Source organism: Eriocheir sinensis, chromosome 44 (assembly GCF_024679095.1).
Source record: "Eriocheir sinensis breed Jianghai 21 chromosome 44, ASM2467909v1, whole genome shotgun sequence".
Taxonomy (NCBI): domain Eukaryota; kingdom Metazoa; phylum Arthropoda; class Malacostraca; order Decapoda; family Varunidae; genus Eriocheir; species Eriocheir sinensis.
This window is the reverse complement of record NC_066552.1, coordinates 8108466-8127166: the sequence shown is the minus strand read 5'-3', so window position 1 is coordinate 8127166 and position 18701 is coordinate 8108466. Positions and strand designations below refer to the sequence as shown.

General features: G+C 42.6%; 1 protein-coding gene across 5 annotated transcripts; it reads left to right on the top strand.

Annotated features, from left to right (window-relative positions):
• Nucleotides 1-1517: 1517 nt before the first annotated feature.
• Nucleotides 1518-17749, top strand: LOC126980398 (uncharacterized). Of its 5 annotated transcripts, none has more exons than XM_050830296.1 (8): nt 1541-1693; nt 9699-9748; nt 11601-11689; nt 12348-12558; nt 12806-13120; nt 14614-14727; nt 15095-15280; nt 15417-17749. In XM_050830296.1, exons 2-8 carry the CDS (start codon nt 9725-9727, stop codon nt 15534-15536), a joined length of 1059 nt encoding a protein of 352 aa, XP_050686253.1. In that variant the 5' UTR covers nt 1541-1693; nt 9699-9724; the 3' UTR covers nt 15537-17749. The 5 variants fall into 5 exon arrangements, with proteins under 5 accessions (XP_050686248.1, XP_050686253.1, XP_050686249.1 ...); XM_050830292.1 differs by lacking the exon at nt 1541-1693 and adding an exon at nt 8302-8425; XM_050830295.1 differs by lacking the exon at nt 1541-1693 and adding an exon at nt 8715-8870.
• The last annotated feature ends 952 nt before the right edge of the window (nt 17750-18701 follow it).

Sequence of the window (18701 nt, the reverse complement as noted above, 5' to 3'; positions counted from 1 at the left end):
CACCTGGCGGACGTAATTTCCAGGTTCAGGCGCTGAGGATGAAGTCGACGGGAAATTATTTACATGTTTAAAACTTCACTAAAATTGAAAAGCACGTAAAGTATAGGAAAATAAATATTACTCGTCCCATAAAAAGGGGAAACTAATATCTGTAATACCATAAGCCGATTAATTTGTTGTGCCATTTTTACTTTAATTCGTCAAATGCGATGAATTATTTTATGTATCTTTTTTTTTTACGTTTATTTATGTTATTATTAGCTACACCAAAAATGACGAGGGACATACACTAGAAGCAGGATTTATGAATAGAGATTAATACATTTTATTGCTGCTATAAATATAATACAAAAATGAGAGATAAAAAGAATGTTGTTGCATGTGGATTCTATTAAGAGCTTCCGAATGTGAATTGAACTGGATTGCTATTGCACGTAGATTTTATTAAAAACTTATGTATAGAAACTTACTTGGAATGTTAACACGTAGATTCTAATAGGAACTTATGTATGGTTTGACTCACCTGATATTGCACGTAGATTCCATTAAAACCTTCCGTATGTAAACTCACCTGAATTGAGGGCACGTGGAAGATAAGAGATAAACCTCCACTTGATATGTGCTGTAAGATTAACTTATTGACTCCTCATAAAAAAAAACATGAAATCTACTGAAGAAAAACTAACTTAAACCCTCTTTTCCCCCGCCCCCCTCTCAAAAAACGAAAGGAATTTGCAGCATCCCGGAAAGAAAAATGAAAAACTCGTGAAGTGTAAGAATGTGGCCTATTTCCTCTCCGCGAAGAACTCCCAAAAATAAACCTTCCCCCCCCCACCCACCCCGCAAAAAAAATCCCTCCCACAAAAAATGACCCCCCCCTCCCCTCAAAAAAGAAAATGAACTCCCTTTCCCCCCTCCCCCTCCCCACCTCCGAAAACCGCATCCCCCAGTTATGTTTAGCGCATGGCCGGCGTGACAAATTGAAACTGTGGACTGAAAACACCTGGCTAGCACTTTAAAGGTGTTTTGCTCCAGTCCACGAGAGAGAGAGAGAGAGAGAGAGAGAGAGAGAGAGAGAGAGAGAGAGAGAGAGAGAGAGACGTTTTAGAGGTGTCCTGGTGCTCCATCTCTTTACAGTTACATTTTACTTACATTATTTAACATTATTCTTAGACATTTTTCTGTTCTAATAAAGAACAGATTACTAAGGAGAGAGAGAGAGAGAGTTAAGATGAAAGTGGCTGTTTTTATCTGCATGGCTGTAGCTACGTTATCAGTCAATCGGTCGCCGCTGATAACACTTACGTCAGCTCACTCGTCATGCACAACATCACATAGTTACCTGTACACACTGCTGTCCTTCCCCTGATCACTCTCTTCCTCCAAAAAAACTTAAATACAGATTAAGTCACCCGTATTTTACGCTTGTCCATCTGACTGTCAAGGGTTAACGGAAAAGATAAAACTAATAAATAAGATACGATTAGTAATGGCGTGGAATGTGGAAGATAAGATAGGGGAACACGGTCGACGGTGCCAGTGGCGATGGTGGTGGCGGCGGCGGTGGAGGTGTATCGTCCTCATGTGACCTGTCGTCGGTACTAGACAAACCATCTCGCAGAACCCCACGGTGACGCCAAGCATTCACTACTGGCGGCAGACACGGCACTCCTCATCATAGCAAGAAGAGGAAGTAAGGGTTCATCCATATGCTGTAAGAGAAAGGGAGAGAGAGCGTGAATTTAATCATATCACAAGGACGGTGAGAGAGTATAACAAGAGAGTCTCGTAGGTACTTTAAAGACAGGTGTGTGGAAGAGCTCATCTTTGCTCGTAGGTTACGTTAGGTTAGGCAGAGAGCAAAGCAGGTTCCCTCTAAATCAGTTCCAACAACAGCAGTAGTAGTAACGTTATGTGTGGTTGTAGTCATCCCTTCTTGACGTAGTATAAGGGAGAGTTAAGAGTCCAAAGTCCAAAGGAAGATAATATAGGGTGAGGCTCACCACGAGGAGGGAAAACTATGCAAGAACTTCAAGGGAGGAAACTAAGTGATTTCAGATGTATCTGGAAAGGTTGATCTAAACATGTCAACGTCATAGGTGTTTGTAGGCCAGAAGTGTGTTAGTGAGGGAAAGTGAAGGCTCTATAGAGTAGTGAACTTGACTTAAGAAGAGAAAAAAGAAGTTGGAAGAGGAGGAGAGGAAAAAGTCTAAGCTGAGGTAGCCGTATATCACGTGTCAGTGTTGAGAAATGCTGCGAGGAGGAAGAGGAGGAGGAGGAGGAGGAGGAGACTGAGAGGGCGGATCAAAGAGAATGGAAGAAGAAAAGAATGGAGAAGGAGAAACAGGCAAAAGAAACAGGAGAAGGAGGAGGAAGCCTAGGAAGGAGACGTGGATGGGAGTAAACTTGAGCACGGAGGAGAAGAAGAGTCCCTGGAGAAGACGAAGGAGAGGAACAAGAGGGATGAGGCGGAGTCAGAAACAAAGGAGAGGATTACGAGGGAGATGAAAAGCAAAAAAGGGGGGGAGGAGGAGGAGAAGGTAAATGAAAATAAGAGAAGAAACCAGTGGATCTGAGGAAGGAGAGGGGAGAGATGACACAAGAGACGAGGAGAGGAGAGGAGAAGAGAGAGAAGAGTCTGAAGAAATAAATAAAAATAAAAGAAACGAGGGAATCTGAGGAATAGAAGGAGAAGAAGAGAAAGGAGAGAGAAGAGAGGAGAGGAGAGGAGGAAGAGAGGAGTGGAGGACGAAGAGGAGGTAAATAAAAATAGAAGAGGAAACGAGAGAACCTGAGGAAGAAGAGTTGAGAGAGAAGAGACAAGAAGAAGAGGGAGAGGAGAGGAGGCTGACGCAGACGGCCGTGAGCTTGTTGAAGATATTATCAGATAAGAGGGGGCAGCTTCATGGCCCAGGGAGGTGAAATTTACCTCCCGGGACCAGCATTGAGGTGTTCGTCATGAGATTGTGTCAGCCACTCGCGCAGGGTCTTGTAACTCACTTCATACTCGCTTGTGGTTAAAACTGCTTTTATTCTTTTGTAATCCTTTTCATCCCTTGTCCTCTCTATCTTTGTCTTTCTGTCTCTATCCATTTATCTATCTATCTGTATTTGTCTAGCTTATTGTTTTTATCGCCTTTTTCCATCTAAATCCCTTGTCATCTTTGTCTATTTATTAATCTATCTATCTATCTTTTTTTGTCTCTTAATCCCTTGTTCTGTCTTTCTCTTCCTCTTTTTGTATATTTATCTGCCTATACATCTACCTATTTACCTATTTTTAAGCTTCATATTTTTTCAGCCTGAACATATATTTTTTTACCTTTTCATAGATATACATATTTCTAAAGTGCTCGGAGATCTTTACCTTAAATACTTATAAAGTTATCCATTAATACTAGTACGTTGACATATGAGAGGCAAATTGAAAGTTGAGTAACAGCAGCTGACGTGAATTCCAATATTACGTGATGGACTGTTCTCTTCAGACCCAGGATTAGAGGTGTCCAATTACTTCGGTCCAAGAGATTGAATTCCCTTTGGTCTTTTTTCTCCCTATAGCTTCCATTGCCTTAATCTCTGATAGGGAGGCTCGGCCGGGTCTGTGGCTGATTGGACCTTCAGGAATCTGTGTGGATTTCATTAGGTTAGCGGCGTCTAGAGAGGAGCAAAGGTTAATGATACAGCAGGTGTTATATAAGAGTTATAGGTGCTGTGACAGTTATGTGTGGAAGTGTGGTGACGACCTTATGGGATGTGCTGTTTCTGTGTTATAGTTCTCTAATCTATACATTTTGGTGCCTCTGAGGATTGTTTTAGGCGATGATAGTCTCAAGAAAACATTCATGACATTGTTAAGAGTTGCTGCTGGAATAATAAGCCTGTGAGGGATGTTCAGGAGTGGGATGTAATGTTATGATATCCAAACCTTCTCTGTGCATCTGAATGGACATGTCTAGGGTATAATTGCCCCAAGAAAACCTTATTCAAGATACTATTAAGTGTTCCCGTTGGTTTGATAGACTTAAGAGATCTTTAGGAGTGGAATGTAACGTTGATATCCTAACCTCTGTCACCAACACAGCCAACAACACGAACGACACCAACAACACTCCCTCAAGTGTGTGTGAAGTGTAGTAGCGATAACATAACAAAACAAATAACACCATAGATGAAGGTGTTCTCAGTGCCCAAGGTGTAGGCACTCTCAGATTAGCCTCGTCTATGCCACTCTGCCTCATGCTTCGAGGGTGAGGTAATCCAGGTCTGGTAATGGGATAATTGTCGTTGCTAATTAACTGTTGCTGGTGAGTCACTGGTGCGTGGTTGGGCATTAATTAAGCCTTCATAATAACACCGCATAATTTTTGTCACGTGGGTGTGTTGTGTTATTAGCCATTCAACATTTTTTGTCGGGCGTCATCATCATAAGTAGTAAAAATAGTGGTAGTAATTGTTTAAGCATAGTATTTGTTGTTATAGTAGTAGTAGTTGTTGTTGTTGTCGTTATCATAAATTTATTGTTTTTGTTATAAAAAAGTAGTAGTAGTATAGTAGTAGTCACCTGCCGGGGTTAAAGAGACAGTTGTTATTGACTGAAACGGAGGACGCAAGATAATGCCACAGCTTACTTCACCGATCCATTACGCACGCCCACACCCGTTTCCACACCCTGGGCCACGCTATCAGAGGAATGCTAAGCTTTCTTACCCACGACAACACCTTTACGTCACTAACACCTCCACCATCAACACCAACGACACCAACAATACTCCCTCATAGGATTAGCAGGTGTGTGTGTGTGTGTGTGTGTGTGTGTGTGTGTGAAGTGCGGCTCCGACACCATAACAAACCAAATAACGCTGCAGATGGTGGTGGTGTTCTGTTTCACTTCTTTATTGTTCGCTTTTACTTACTCTCTCTCTCTCTCTCTCTCTCTCTCTCTCTCTCTCTCTCTCTCTCTCTCTCTCTCTCTCTCTCTCAAGTGAATGTCATCATATTTCTTACAGTTGTCTCTTTTTTTAATCTTTCCCTACCGAGTTTTTTTTTTTTTTTTTTTTCCTTTTTTTTTTTCTCCACTAGCTTACCTTAATATACCTCAGCAGGTGGCCTATGCTTTTTCCTCCTCCTAAACTTTTTCTTTCTTCCATTTTGTTCCTTTCTTTGCAGCTTTCCATCTTCTCTCTCTTTTTTTATGTCAGTCACCTCCCCGTGTACACCTCTCCTCAACATCCCTTCCTCTCTTAGCTTTCCTTTCCCTCTTTCCCAGGTGGCCTTTTTCCCTCCGTCTCTTACCAGCTCTTTCCATCTCCTCTACTTTCCTCTCTCTCCTCCCCAGCCACTTCCCTGCGTACACCTGTCTTCAGCGTCCCTTCCTCTCGTACCTTACCTTTCACTTCCCCAGGTGACCCTTTTCCCTCTTTCCTACCTTCCTCTCCTCAACTTCCCTTTCTCTCCTTCCCAGCTTACCTGTCGCACTCTCTACAGGTATACAAGCGTCACCATGCCAGCCCGCAGAGGGTCATCCTATACGGACGACCTTAATGACGTTACCCTTGACCTCAGCCAGTTTGAGCTCCGCCCTGGACCACCACGCAACGCCCCAGAATGGCCAAACTACTCACAATCGCTCCCGCCCCCACCCCAGTCCACAAGCCCCGGAAAACGTCAGGCTCTCCCCAACAACTGGCTACTAAACCCACCTGATGAGCCCCGAGCCCCTTCCCCCTATGCACTAGAGAGGCAGTCAAGGAGGGGGAGCATGCCACCCCCTCCTGATAACTACCCCCCACCTTCACGAGGCTACGACCCTACCCCCTCCAATGGCTTCCCCTCCCGATCACAAAGAAGCTACGCCCTCCCACCATCCCAAAGAGGGTATTCGCCCCCTCCTTGGGACTATTCACCCCCACCACAGGATGACTACCCAACATATACACAAAGAGACTACCCACCACCCCCGCCAAGTGAGTATTCCCTTCCCCCACCACAAGGATATGGCCCCCTGCCCCCCCAGCGGAGAGACTACTCCCCCCCGCCAAGACGTTACTCCCCTCCCCCTCAGCATGACTACCTCCCTCCACACCCAGATGACTACCCCCCACACCCAGATGCCTACCCCCCACACCCAGATGCCTACCCCCCACACCCAGATGACTACCCCTTACACCCGCATGACTACCCCCCACCCCCGCCATCTATGGGCTACCGCACCCTTTCACCAGAAGACTACCCACCTTCCCCGTCAAGAGGCTACTACCTCCCCTCACCACATGACTACCCCCCACCACCAGAGCCAGGCTACCTCCCTCCCTCACGAGGCTACTCCAATACACTGCCACCTCAGAGAGGCTACGCTCCCTCACACAGGAACTTCTCCCCACCGCCACCTCCAGCATCAACAATAGGACGCGCCCCGCCACGCAAGGAGTACTCGCCTCCACCCAGGCGCCGGGGCCGCTCGCAGCCATCCTCCCCAGTACCTCAGCGTAGACAGTCGTCATCCCGTCGGCGGAGGAGCAGCACTCACCACCGTCACGACTCCCCGTCACCACCCCGTCGGCATAGGAGCAGCACCCGCCACCGCCGTGACTCCCCGTCACCACCCCGTCGGCGGAGTAGCAGCACCCGCCACCGTCGCGACTCCCCGTCACCACCCCGTCGGCGGAGGAGCAGCACCCGCCACCGTCACGACTCCCCGTCACCACCCCGTCGGCGGAGGAGCAGCACTCACCACCGTCGCGACTCCCCATCACCACCTCGTCGGCATCGGAGCAGCACCCGCCACCGTCGAGACTCCCCGTCACCGCCCCGCCACAGACACTCCTCCCAGCGCAGAGCTACCTCACAGACACGCCGAACACGCCGTCCCTCGTCTTCCCCGGAACGGCGGGAGAAAAGTCCCTCAAAGGGTCAGGAGAAAGCCGCCAAGAAACCCGGGATTCTGAAGAACAGCACGAGAGGCAGCAGCAGCAGCAGCAGCAGCAGAAAGACTAACGCCACAAACAAACCTGCCGAGAGAAACAGAAGCAAGAATCGGCGGCAGCAACAGGAGAAGAGGCCTTACATGCCGCTCCCTGACTATGACACAAACCCCGCCGTCAGCTACCTGCCTTCACCTGACTACTGACGGAGGCACGAGCGAAGTAGCTGCAATAAATAATCGCATGTGCTGTGCCATGGAAGCAATATGTAACTGATGTATTCTGTGATTCATACGTTCATATCTATATTTACGTGACAATATGTATGTTTCCTTGCTGTATGCTGGTTTGGATTACTAGGGAGGAATTAATGGCTCAGGGCAGGGTTTTTCGAAGTGCGGGTCGCGATCCAGAACAGGGTCACAGGATACTTAACAGGATCGCCTCCTCCAGCAGACAGCTAAAAATTTTAATGGATGAACGAGCTGTTCACACACCGGGCACTGTGCTATCCATAGGTATGCAACGGGGGCGTGATGGCAATGCATAAACCTAAATTGGGTCGCACCAAGAAAAGTTTGGAGTCCATGGTCTAATAATGTGCTGTGTTGTGTCTTTATCATGAACCTTTGGTTCTCTGGTTGCTGTGAACTCTAAATATTTCAATGTAATCCATATAAGCCTTTTGCCCCCTCGTGATTGTTTTACAGATTTGCTTTACCAATATGATTGTTGTATTTTATGTAGGCCAAGATTTGTACTTCACATTGTTTGTACAGCTATACAAAAATACGTAAGTATTGTTCGTGAGCGCACATGACACACTTAGCAAATGTTATACCTACAAAGCCTTATCGAAGTGTGTAAGAATATATTTTATGACCTCAAAAAATAATGTATATATGATAAATCGTTACTTCAATAATACTGAAAATGTAATGCAACTATGAAAATATATACCATATCGTAAGTTTTGAGTGCTGATTTAACCACTTGTGAACACTTAAATTCAGAAAAGAACAGTATTTATCTAGAAATTCACTCAACTCAGTCCGGTGACTCACTTAACTTCGTTGCTAGACTAGAACGTGTTAATAATCACTGATAACCATTTTCTCCGAACATTCCTCACTTGTCAGATTTCAGCGGTGATAGGGTAGCATACTGTTTTAGCGGCAATATGGTGAACTACGTTTTCCGTGGCGATAAGTTCGTTTTTTTTTTAATAGTTAAAGAAAAACCAGAGTGGCAGAGCGCGAGTTCAGTGGTAGATTGGTGGAATACATCTGAGCATATACCAGAAGAACTAATCAACACACAAAAATATACAACCTTTCACGACCTGAATCCATTTTATGATATTTAAATCTCGCGGGACTATCAGCTGATCCGGGTTTTTAAAAATGGCGCCGCGTCCACGGATGTAAACAACACTCGTCCCACTTCCTCACCCGCCGCCCTCGTGCACGCAGCTGCTGACTCCCTTACATCATAGCCAGGGTGTGAGTATGCTAGGTCAGGTCAGGAGGGTGCTGGAGGAGGTCAGGGGGCAGGGGCAGGAGGTGGCTTGGTTAGCAGTCGATAGGATACACTCTGATGCAATTCTCGGCCATACTATATTAATGTGTAGAAACGAGGTCATTGGGTCTCCATTTTAAGTGTCCGGGATTTGTGACCAGGCCTGGGTTGGTGTTGTCTTTAGAGGGAATGTGAGGGTTTATCAGGAGTCTTTATAGATGAATGAATGAAGTGAGTATTTTCCCTCTATGACTCACTCTCAGGCTTTACGTAACCGGATATGTCGCCATAGCCCGTCACCCTTTTGTAGCCACACGTGTCACACCGCTGCCCACGCACAGTAAATTTCTTGAAGCCTTGAAGCCTGTGTCTGTTTCCGTGTGTGAGGTGGTGCATCAGCTGTCTTGTATCGCGTCCCAGGAATACAAAGTGTGTGCGACCTTGTGTAGTACCATCATCTTATACTAACTTTGTGTGTGTTTATGAGGGAAGGGGTGAGTTCACAGTTTGAATACCCATAGTGTACTTATTAAGTCTGTGGTCATTCTTATTTTTGTGTAGGTTTAAAAACAGAGTGGCAACAGCTTGGTGAATATCAAATACTTCTGCCACTGTTTATTGAGTAGACCAAATGGCAGTAGTTACTATCATTAGTGGTGTTAAACAACTATTCTAGCACTGATGAGACACAATCTGTTGCAGCATTAGGGTACTATTTTGGCTGTTATGTTAAGGTGAGGTTTTGTTAGTTTATAAGCAGTTTTTACCAATAAGCGGCAATAGGTTACAATTTTACCATATTGGGACTGAGGTGACGTCCAAGTACAGATTTTGTGTTTGATATGTGCCAAGATACCGCAGGCAAATCATCGATACAAATTTTAGGAAACCGGTGTGTACTTAATACTACTACTTATCAAATTTTCTTTGATAAGTGAACATTGAAACTGAACACAGTTTATGTTAAAGAAGGAGTGAGCCAAGAAGTTGTTAGGTGTCAGAATACATGGTAATGCAAGATAAGATAACACTTAGTACACACAATATGAGGCACTCAACCCTCAAAGCATACAAGTTATCCACATACTCGTTCTCTTGTGTGAGGGTCTTGGGCTACATATATCGAATGCTTAACATTTGTATAAAGTTCAGTGATGTTGATATGACATTAAAAGTGTGTTAAGGAAAAAGCATCTGGAGAAGCAGCAGTGTTGGGCCTGTGATATTGTCTCCTATCTGTTTGCATTATTCTTCCAGACCAGGACACCACCTGAAGCATAAAGATGGGATCCCCAATATATAATCCAGTAAGTTAAACCTTAAATAGTTTTGCCCTTCCACTTATATGTGTAGATGGCAGATTACAGCACTTATTAGTTGTTGACTGTCTTATCATTTCCATTCCCCTGAGAGAAGCTATCAGATGGAATAAGGTAACGAATATGTGAAGAAAAGGAAAAGCATGTTAAATTAAAGTACCATATCTATTACCAAATGAAACTCTTCCCAGCAACTCCCTAGAGACATTTTATGGTTAATCTAGCTAACTACTGCTTCTGATATACTGAAATAATAGCATGCGGAGTGCATAGAATACTTCATTTGCTTGACATTTTTCTGTACCAAACTAGCATAATATCAGAGTTGTAATGGTCACTATCATGTTTACGCCAAAAAAATTGCATGCTGTACATTATTTATGTTGTAATGAACACTGTTGGCAAAATAAGAGCATTCATCGATATATCCTACAACACTCCATCCCGTGGTTAATAGGAATGCATCAGTGCGGCCTCTTGGTAAGTATTTCTGTCATGCAAGGAAAGATAAGACATACAAGTCTGGCATGGTGTCATGCTCTAAAAATCATATAGTAGTGGTGTAAGGTAGTGTTTAAAATTTTGCAACAACATTCTTCCGGCCGGCACGCCGCTGCCTCAACATGATGCATTCCTCTGTCCCTCCAATCAGAGCACAGGAGGTCTTGGTTGGGAGGTTGTTTACACTGCTGCTAAACATATCGTATGCTGCTGGCAGCAAGTGTTATACTTATTTCATATTTCTAATTTAAATCATAATACATACGTATATCTTTAGCATCTTGAAATTATTGCATTCACTATATGGAACTTTAAAGGAACAACATAGAGCATGTGACGATTGTTTATGTGGGGGGAAAATATATTTAAATTTCCTATTTCTTGCATTTCCCCATTTCTTAAATATTACTAGCAAGTCAAGCGTCTCTATACCGTAGCTACGAGAAAAAATATATGATATCTAAATAATAGCAAAAAACTAGTAAGAAAAATTATATGAACGTACGCTGCATGCATATTAATTTTTGGTAGTTCCACCAGGGCCACCAGATGGCAGGTGTAATATGATAAGATGCTAAAGATGTATGTATTATGATTTAAATTAGAAATATGAAATCAGTATAATATTTGCTGCCAGCAGCATGCGATATGTTTAGCAGCAGTGTAAACAACCTCCCATGCTGATTGGAGGGACAGAGGAATGCATCATGTTGAGACAGTGGCATGCCAGCACCATGCCAGACTTGTTTGATTTCTCTTTTCTTGCATGATGGAAATATTTACCCAAGAGGCTGCACTGATGCATTCCTATTAACCACGGGATGGAGTGTTATAGGATATATCGATAAATGCTCTTATTTTGCCAACAGTGTTCATAACAATGACATGAATAATGTACAGCACTCAGATTTTTTGGTGTAAACATGATAGTGACCATTACAATTCTGATGTTTTGCTAGTTTGGTACAGAAAAAAGTCAATTAAGCCTCGCTGGACCCCAGCTGGCCGCAGGCTTGGCTCTGGCAGAGGCTCCAGCAGGGCCACCAGATGGCAAGTCCAGCTCTGTGAAGGACCCAATTAAATGAAGGGGCTGTAGTCGCTAATTCACTGGTGGACTTAATTATTGTAGTTATTTATAATATTGTAGAAGCTTTGGATAAAGTGTTGTCTTTGGAAGTGCATGATAAAATCTTCTTTATACTTCTCCTTATCCTCCTCCTCAGGGTAACATACTTGCAAATTTAGTCACGTGTGATGCTGTAGAGACTGTGGGAAAAAGTTTGCTTGCAGAGGTGACGTGAAGGCTTCTTTTTATTTATTTCTACCCTTCTCCACTCAGGGTCAGCCTAGCATGACCCCCATCCCTGGAGGCTTCGGTCCAGGCAAGATTCTCCATGTCACAGGCACCTTCACCCCCTCTGCCAACAGGTGAGGGATATTCTTGGCACATGCATGTTGTTATCATTCTCCTTTCTTCATCAACACATTTTTCCTCGTTTATTATAATTTTCTATTGCTTAATGTTTTTATCTTCTAACATTTCTTTCCGCATACACTTATTATTCCACATTTAGTAATATTTCCACACTTTAGTCACACTTCCTGCCATAACCTCATGTTTTTTCAACATAGGCTCAGGAGGGCATCCCCCCTCCCAACAAAACTTGAAAAGTATATTTTTTTCCAGGCAAACTTAAGTTTCCTGGAAAACATGCAAGATCTTATATTTTTTCAAACTTTCACAATCCATGAAAATAACTTTCCCCTGAAAAGTATTCATTGTTGATTTTGAAAACCTTCGGTTGAATTTAATATTTTTATTGTCACTGACAGAAAATTTTAGTCGTCGTCTGGCAGAACTGTGACATTGACATATGCTCTTTTTTTTTTTTTTTTTATGTGGAGTGTGTGCTGCTGCTCTATTTATGAAGTTTGAGTTAATCTAACACTTTTGTCCAAAGATACGTATGTGTGACTTCAACGCAGCACCATTGCAAACATTTTTGTATTCTCTCTCTCATGTGTGTGTGTGTGTCCTTAAGCTGCCTCCTTTTCTGTAAAAAACAAATGTTTCTTCCATTTTCAGATTTGTCCTGAAACTCCAATCAGGCCAGGCTGGGGATCCAACAGATGAGATCGGTCTGTGTATTTATGGACGAGTGGCTGAAGGCATTATTGGCCGCAATGCCTTCACAAGGGCAGCTGGCTGGGGGCAGGAGGAAGCCACCAGCTCTACAGCCTTTGCTCGAGGCCAAAACTTTGATCTGACAGTACTGTGTGACTCTGCTGAATTCAAGGTGACTCACTTGAGACCCTTTTCATCTGAAATTTGTTAGTTATGAGTTTTTCTTAGTTTATAGGAGCTACCTTTCTTTTGGTGACTGTTTACTTTCAAGTGTGCTAATGTTTTCAACAAGCACATCATGTATTACTTTATCTTATGTCAGGTTTTACTGCATAGAATAATGTCATTACGTATACTCTTAAGTCTGTCATGTTTGCCCCCAACTTATAGTCATCACCAATACTCTCCCACCCATCCAGATTGCCATCAACCAGAATCACTTCGCATCCTTCAGTCACCGCACCAACCCAGCCACCCTCGCCTTCCTCAACATTGACAGCACCAACCAGGACGTCACCATAGCCTGTGTCTGGATCGAGGATAACCAAGCTCCACCGGCGCCCCAGCCAGGCTTTGCTCCTCCCATGCCAGGCTATGAACCCCCACCATCCTACTCTGGGGGACCAGGTTATGCCCCTGCCTACCCTGGTGCCCAACCCTATCAACAAGCTGCACCAAACTACAACCAACCGCCGCAGTCCTACATGCCAGGGGCTCCCCCATCTCAATACGGTGTAGGTCCAAGGTTCTAGCAGGCTGTGTTGCATCTGCTGAGCTACCTTTTGTTCTCAGTGAAACCAGTAATTAGTCAGTGCGCATTGTCAAGGCTTGTGCATCCATGACAATATTTAATCATTTGTCTCAGGTTTAATCACCTCCAAACTAGTATGTCTTAAACAGTATACTATCTCTAAATGTATATGAATATATAATCACACACAAACACCTACATACTTTATTAACCTATTTAGTGACATGTAGATATATCTTTTGACTAGGCAATATGATATTATTCCTAAGAATCTCATGCTCATTTGCTTGTTCACTTGCCTACTCTACGAATGTACTGATTTTTTGCTGACAATCCTACCTGTAATGATACTCTTTATGGATTCACTGATGGCAGTGATACTGAAACATTGAAATGATAATTATACTTTGTCAACTTCTTTACTAGTAGGTTGTCGTAATAAGAATCACACTGATTAATATACCACATAGTCGTAAATGGCATTATACTGTCTTCATGCATTGTTATGAAACACAGCTACACTAGCAATGCTGTTTATTTATATTTGTGTTTTGAAACACCCTGAAACATCATGAGAAAAAATGGAACTATAGTCCATTCACTTAAGCTGGTGTGGTGTAAGGATGCTTCTGATTGGTTGTTGGCAGGCAATGCGTCTGACATCTCCGTCGCCCAATACACAAACCTTAGCTCAGAAAATATTCATATTTCTTGACTTATCTCAACTGTTATGCAAGATGGGTTAATTTGATTGACATTAATGGATTAAGCAGTGATTGCACAACTATAACATGATTTTCAAAATTCGATAGGGTAAAAAACAAAAATTATGGTGACTAGAATTCAGAGAATTGACATACAATGTGTAGGTATACCAATTTTTACTTATCAATACTTGCAGTAATCATGGAATCAGTTTTAGAAATAAGATCTGAAGCCTGTAGACAGGAAAAGGAATGGTGGAAAGACAAGGGGAAGATTACATAAATAGATGAAAAGGTGTAAAGAAGTTTGCCTTTCCTTATAGAAAAAGTGGTACTTGGAATAGTCAGGATGCAAAGATAATAGAGAGATCATCCATGAATTTACCTTCTAGCTAGGATGGACAAAAGTTGCTATGGAGACAGGATAACACTAGCTGTATACTGTTAGATGAATATGCACACACACACACACACACACACACACACATACACACATACACACACTACAGTGCTGCTAGGCCTTCCATATCATTATATATGTGATGTGTTACTAATAAGCAAAATATCTAAACTGTAGCTACTTAATTTTAAGAAAGTCAATAGCTTTTGTCAATTATGAACCAACATGAAAACCCCACACAAAAAGCTAAGTAACACATTAATTGAATAATGTCAATGTATGAAGAAAAGGACAAAAAAGTGTAGTTACTGAGTAAAAATTTTCTTACTATCTCCACTTGATTTTAATATTCCATCCTGTCTGAAATTGCAGCATGCATCCCCTAGTCACTCCAGCAGCAATATGGGAGGCAAGGGCCTGATGGGGATGGTTGCAGGAGCAGGAACAGCAGTAGCAGGGGCCTTGGGGGCATCACATCTGCTAGGGGTGAGTGGAGGGAAGACTTTTGGTGGTAGTGGGGTCCAGTAACATGCAGAAGCTCGGTTCATCAGAGTACCATCTGACAGGCTTGTGTTTTGTTTGTTAATTTATTTTATACTAACCCAAACTACATAACTGGGATAACAAAACTTTGTTGAGAGGGTAAAAATGTCTGTCAATTTCTCCATGTATGTAGGCATGGATGGCACTTAAATGTCGTAACTCAAAAGCAATAATAGTTATAATCTCTGCCAAAAGTTAAAAAAATATATAATTATGCAGACATTCAGTCATGAACCATTCATAGTTCACTTTTTTGTAGTCACTAGCTGAGGAGGAAGAATGGGGTGCATGAATTATGTTGTCTTTACAGAAGAAGTCCCATGGTCAAAAGGGCTACCCTGGCATGGGGGGCTACCCTGGACATGGCATGGGGGGCTACTCTGGACATGGCATGGGGGGCTACCCAGGACATGGAAAGGGAGGGGGCGGGGGTCTCCTCAATAAGGTGATGGGAGCTGGGGGAGCAGTTGCTGGGGCTTCCATGCTTGCCAATCCAGTAAGTTGAAGCAGAGTAAAGAAGCACTAAATGACATGAGTATAATAATTCTTGAAAAAAAAAAAGAGAAAATATTGACTTGTTAACACCATCATAACTTAGAAGAAGAATTGACCATTTTATTCTGCCATTACAGAAGAAAGCCATGAAGTATGGGGTGCCCCTGGCAGCCATGGGGGCTGGAGGCTACATGGTGCACAAGGGCATGAAGAAAGGCTTCCATGGTGGCTGGAGCTCTGGCTCTGGCTCAGACTAGGAGTGAGGCACCCTCCTGGTGGAGTCTTGGTTCAAGGGGCCTTACCTGTTTGCAGACAGCTTAAGTAATTGTAGTTTTAAGGTTTTATATTGCTTCCAGGGATGGTTGTCATGATAACAATCTTCATATATTTTTCTCAAAGCACTACTTAATTGTGGAGTAAGCAGTGAGTGGAGTATATTTTTGTATTTTCTTCATTTCATGTGTGTATGTCTGAGCCTATGAGGGGTAAGAACCCACTACCCTAGGACACAGATAAGTGTGACATCCTGGTTACTAGAGTTTACCTTCCTCAGGTTTCTCCAGGTATCCATTTAACAGCCAGCCCAAAATAGAGGATGAACAGCTTGGTGAGCTGTGTGCTGGCTGTCCCAGGCCGGGATCGAACCCAAGCCTGTGAACTCAAAGCTAGGTGTGTTAACCACAACACCATGAAGGAACATTCTCACCAAGTTGAATGAGATACACACCAAACTGTGAGTAGGTAAGCAAATGTTTTCTAAAACCTTTTAGACATTTAGATTTTGCTGTAGCATTAGACTAGTAGTGAGTGAATGCTACTGATCATTTTATTGGAGGTGTAATTAAAAGAAACAATCAGAGCAGTTCTGATCTGTATAGTCAAGTGCCTTACTGCCTTATGGCATAGTTGAGGCTCTTGCAATGCTGTCCAAGGTATGTTCGTGTGCTGGTCATCACTCCAGCATGTTGTGAATCTCAGCTGGTTTTGACCAGTAGTATTAATGTTGGTTTTGATAGTGAATGCAAAGCTGCTCTGTCACATCACAGCACAGGGAGGACAGATGCTGTTATATTTTTCAGGAAATTGCGACTAATATTAATGAAAATATATTTTTTATTGATTTTTATATAAAATATGAGGTATATTTGTATAATATATAATATATAAATTATAATTACATATATTGCAATAAATCATCTAATATACAGTTATATACAGTAGATATCATATCTAAGGATGCCAAGTTGAAAAGGTCCATTACTGGTATAGATAAAGCTAAGGTAAGATTGGGGCATACACTATAGCTGTGCATGGCCTTAGTGCTCATCTCTGTTGCGTTGGCCCTTTAGCCTGTGGTAGGTAAGAACCTATTACGATGGGACACAGGACCAGTCTGACATCTGGGTTACCAGTGTTTACCTTCTTCAAGTTTCCTCAGGTACTTATTTATTGACCAGCCTGTAGAGGAGGATGAACAGCTGGGTGAGCTGCATGTTGACCGTCCAGGCTGGGATTCAAACCTGGACTGTGGTTTCATAGCTAGGTGTGCTAACCTCTGCACCATGGAGGCAGAGGGTAGATACATATTTAATGATTATGGTTTGAATTTCATAATTTTTTCTAGTCCTTTATGTCTAGAATAGTACTAACAATTTAAAGGTGTTCATACAGGGAATGTTTCCTACATCCTCTTTGAAAAGATATTTGCCATAGGCTGATTAAAACTTTTGTCCATGAGTCTCCGTCCATTAAAAAATTTACTTGGTCCCACTAGTCAACAGAGTACACTAGCTGAATAGTCAAAGCTTAATTTGTATAATAAAATTTTCACGTACATTTGAAATCCTGGGAGTAAAACATGGAAACAAAATGGCTTGTCCTTTCAAAGTAAAGGCATTATGGTCATCAGGCCGTGATGTCTCGCTTGAGTTCAAGCCACGATATTAGGGGCACTGGGTCCTGCTTGGTCACAAGTTGGCTTGCCATGTGGCTGCAAGCCAAAGCAAGAGGGAAAGGAGGAGGTTGAAGACTGATTGAAGTGACGTCACACGTGAACAAACAAAGGAAATGGCGAAAGACCAGATGTGAATATCATCATTAGTTCCTAAAGATTTAGTTACTACAAAACATGTCCATCGTAGAATACAGGCTATTATATAATAAACTGAGTTATGTCAATGTTTGCCATTTTGGATCATCTGAGTAGGCAGGTGAAAAGCCTGTTTTGTTGTGGCATACAGCCAGCTAATCAGGAGGCTTGTCATGCTTTGATGACCAAAATATGCCTTAACCCACCTAAGTTGTGTGTCTGTTGAATGAGCGTAAGCTTATACTTTATTTGCCTTTCTTCCACCCTTTTGCAGTGCATGCAAGCACATGTATAGCTTCTCTATGGTTTAAGTTATTCTTGTCATGTAATATAGCTCAGTAAAAACTAACTAATTAAAGGCTGAATGACAAACTCAAGGAATTGTATTGTTTTATTATATTATTCAACAAGACTGATGAAACAATGAGCAAAGATACACAGGTGCTGGATCAAGGAAGTGAGGTCGTCCAGTTGGAGTGAGGAGCAGCACAGCCTCACAAGGACAGCACAGGCTCAGACAGTGACAGGAAGAACTCTATGGTTGTGAAAGTATTGCCTCCAACTGCTACCACCTCTTCCCTGATTTCCCACAGTACAAGCCACCTGTCTGCTGCTAGCACTACTTTAGGATAATCTAAGACATAACGACATTTTTTGACATATTTCAAGGCATCTCTGTGAAAGGACACATTCGTTTCACAAATCCTTGCCATAATCAAAGAAACTGTGTTGCTGAAATGCTAATATTTTCTGTAATGTCAGAAATGCTATTGGCAGGCTAGTATTTAGTAAGAAGCACATCACAAAATAAAGTATGAATCATATGTCTAGGCAAGAAATTAAATTGCATAAGGACAGGTATTTAAAGTTAAATACATAGCTGGAGCCTAATTTCTGGTAGGTATAAGTAATATGTATAATGTATAGAACAAACACTTCTGCCTTGCACCTGGCTTAGCACAGGGAAGTGGTGTCAGCAGCAAAGGTTTGGCTGTACAAACACAGGTTCAACGCATGACTCCACTGAGCAGCTATGGCACCTAGACCGCAACACACCTTGGACCTAACAAAAAAGGTGACTAGATGAAGACTTTATACCTCCAGAAATCCTGAAATTGTATCTAAATCTTGGCAACATGAGGCAAAATGGCTGATGAATCCTCTTTTTAAACTTGAACATGCAAATACTTTTTGCTTCTTGAAGAGCTTAGAAGAGCATATCGAGTTCTTACATTTTTTAAGAAAAATGTCACATTTTAATTGGCCTGTAGTCTAGCAAACCCCAAAATCTTCTTTCCCAGCAGAGTTCAGTTTGTGTGGTGTGTACTGTACG

Excerpts from the sequence above, each read along its gene's own strand:
- LOC126980398 (XM_050830291.1), top strand. The coding sequence starts at position 5,504 with ATGCCAGCCCGCAGAGGGTCATCCTATACGGACGACCTTAATGACGTT.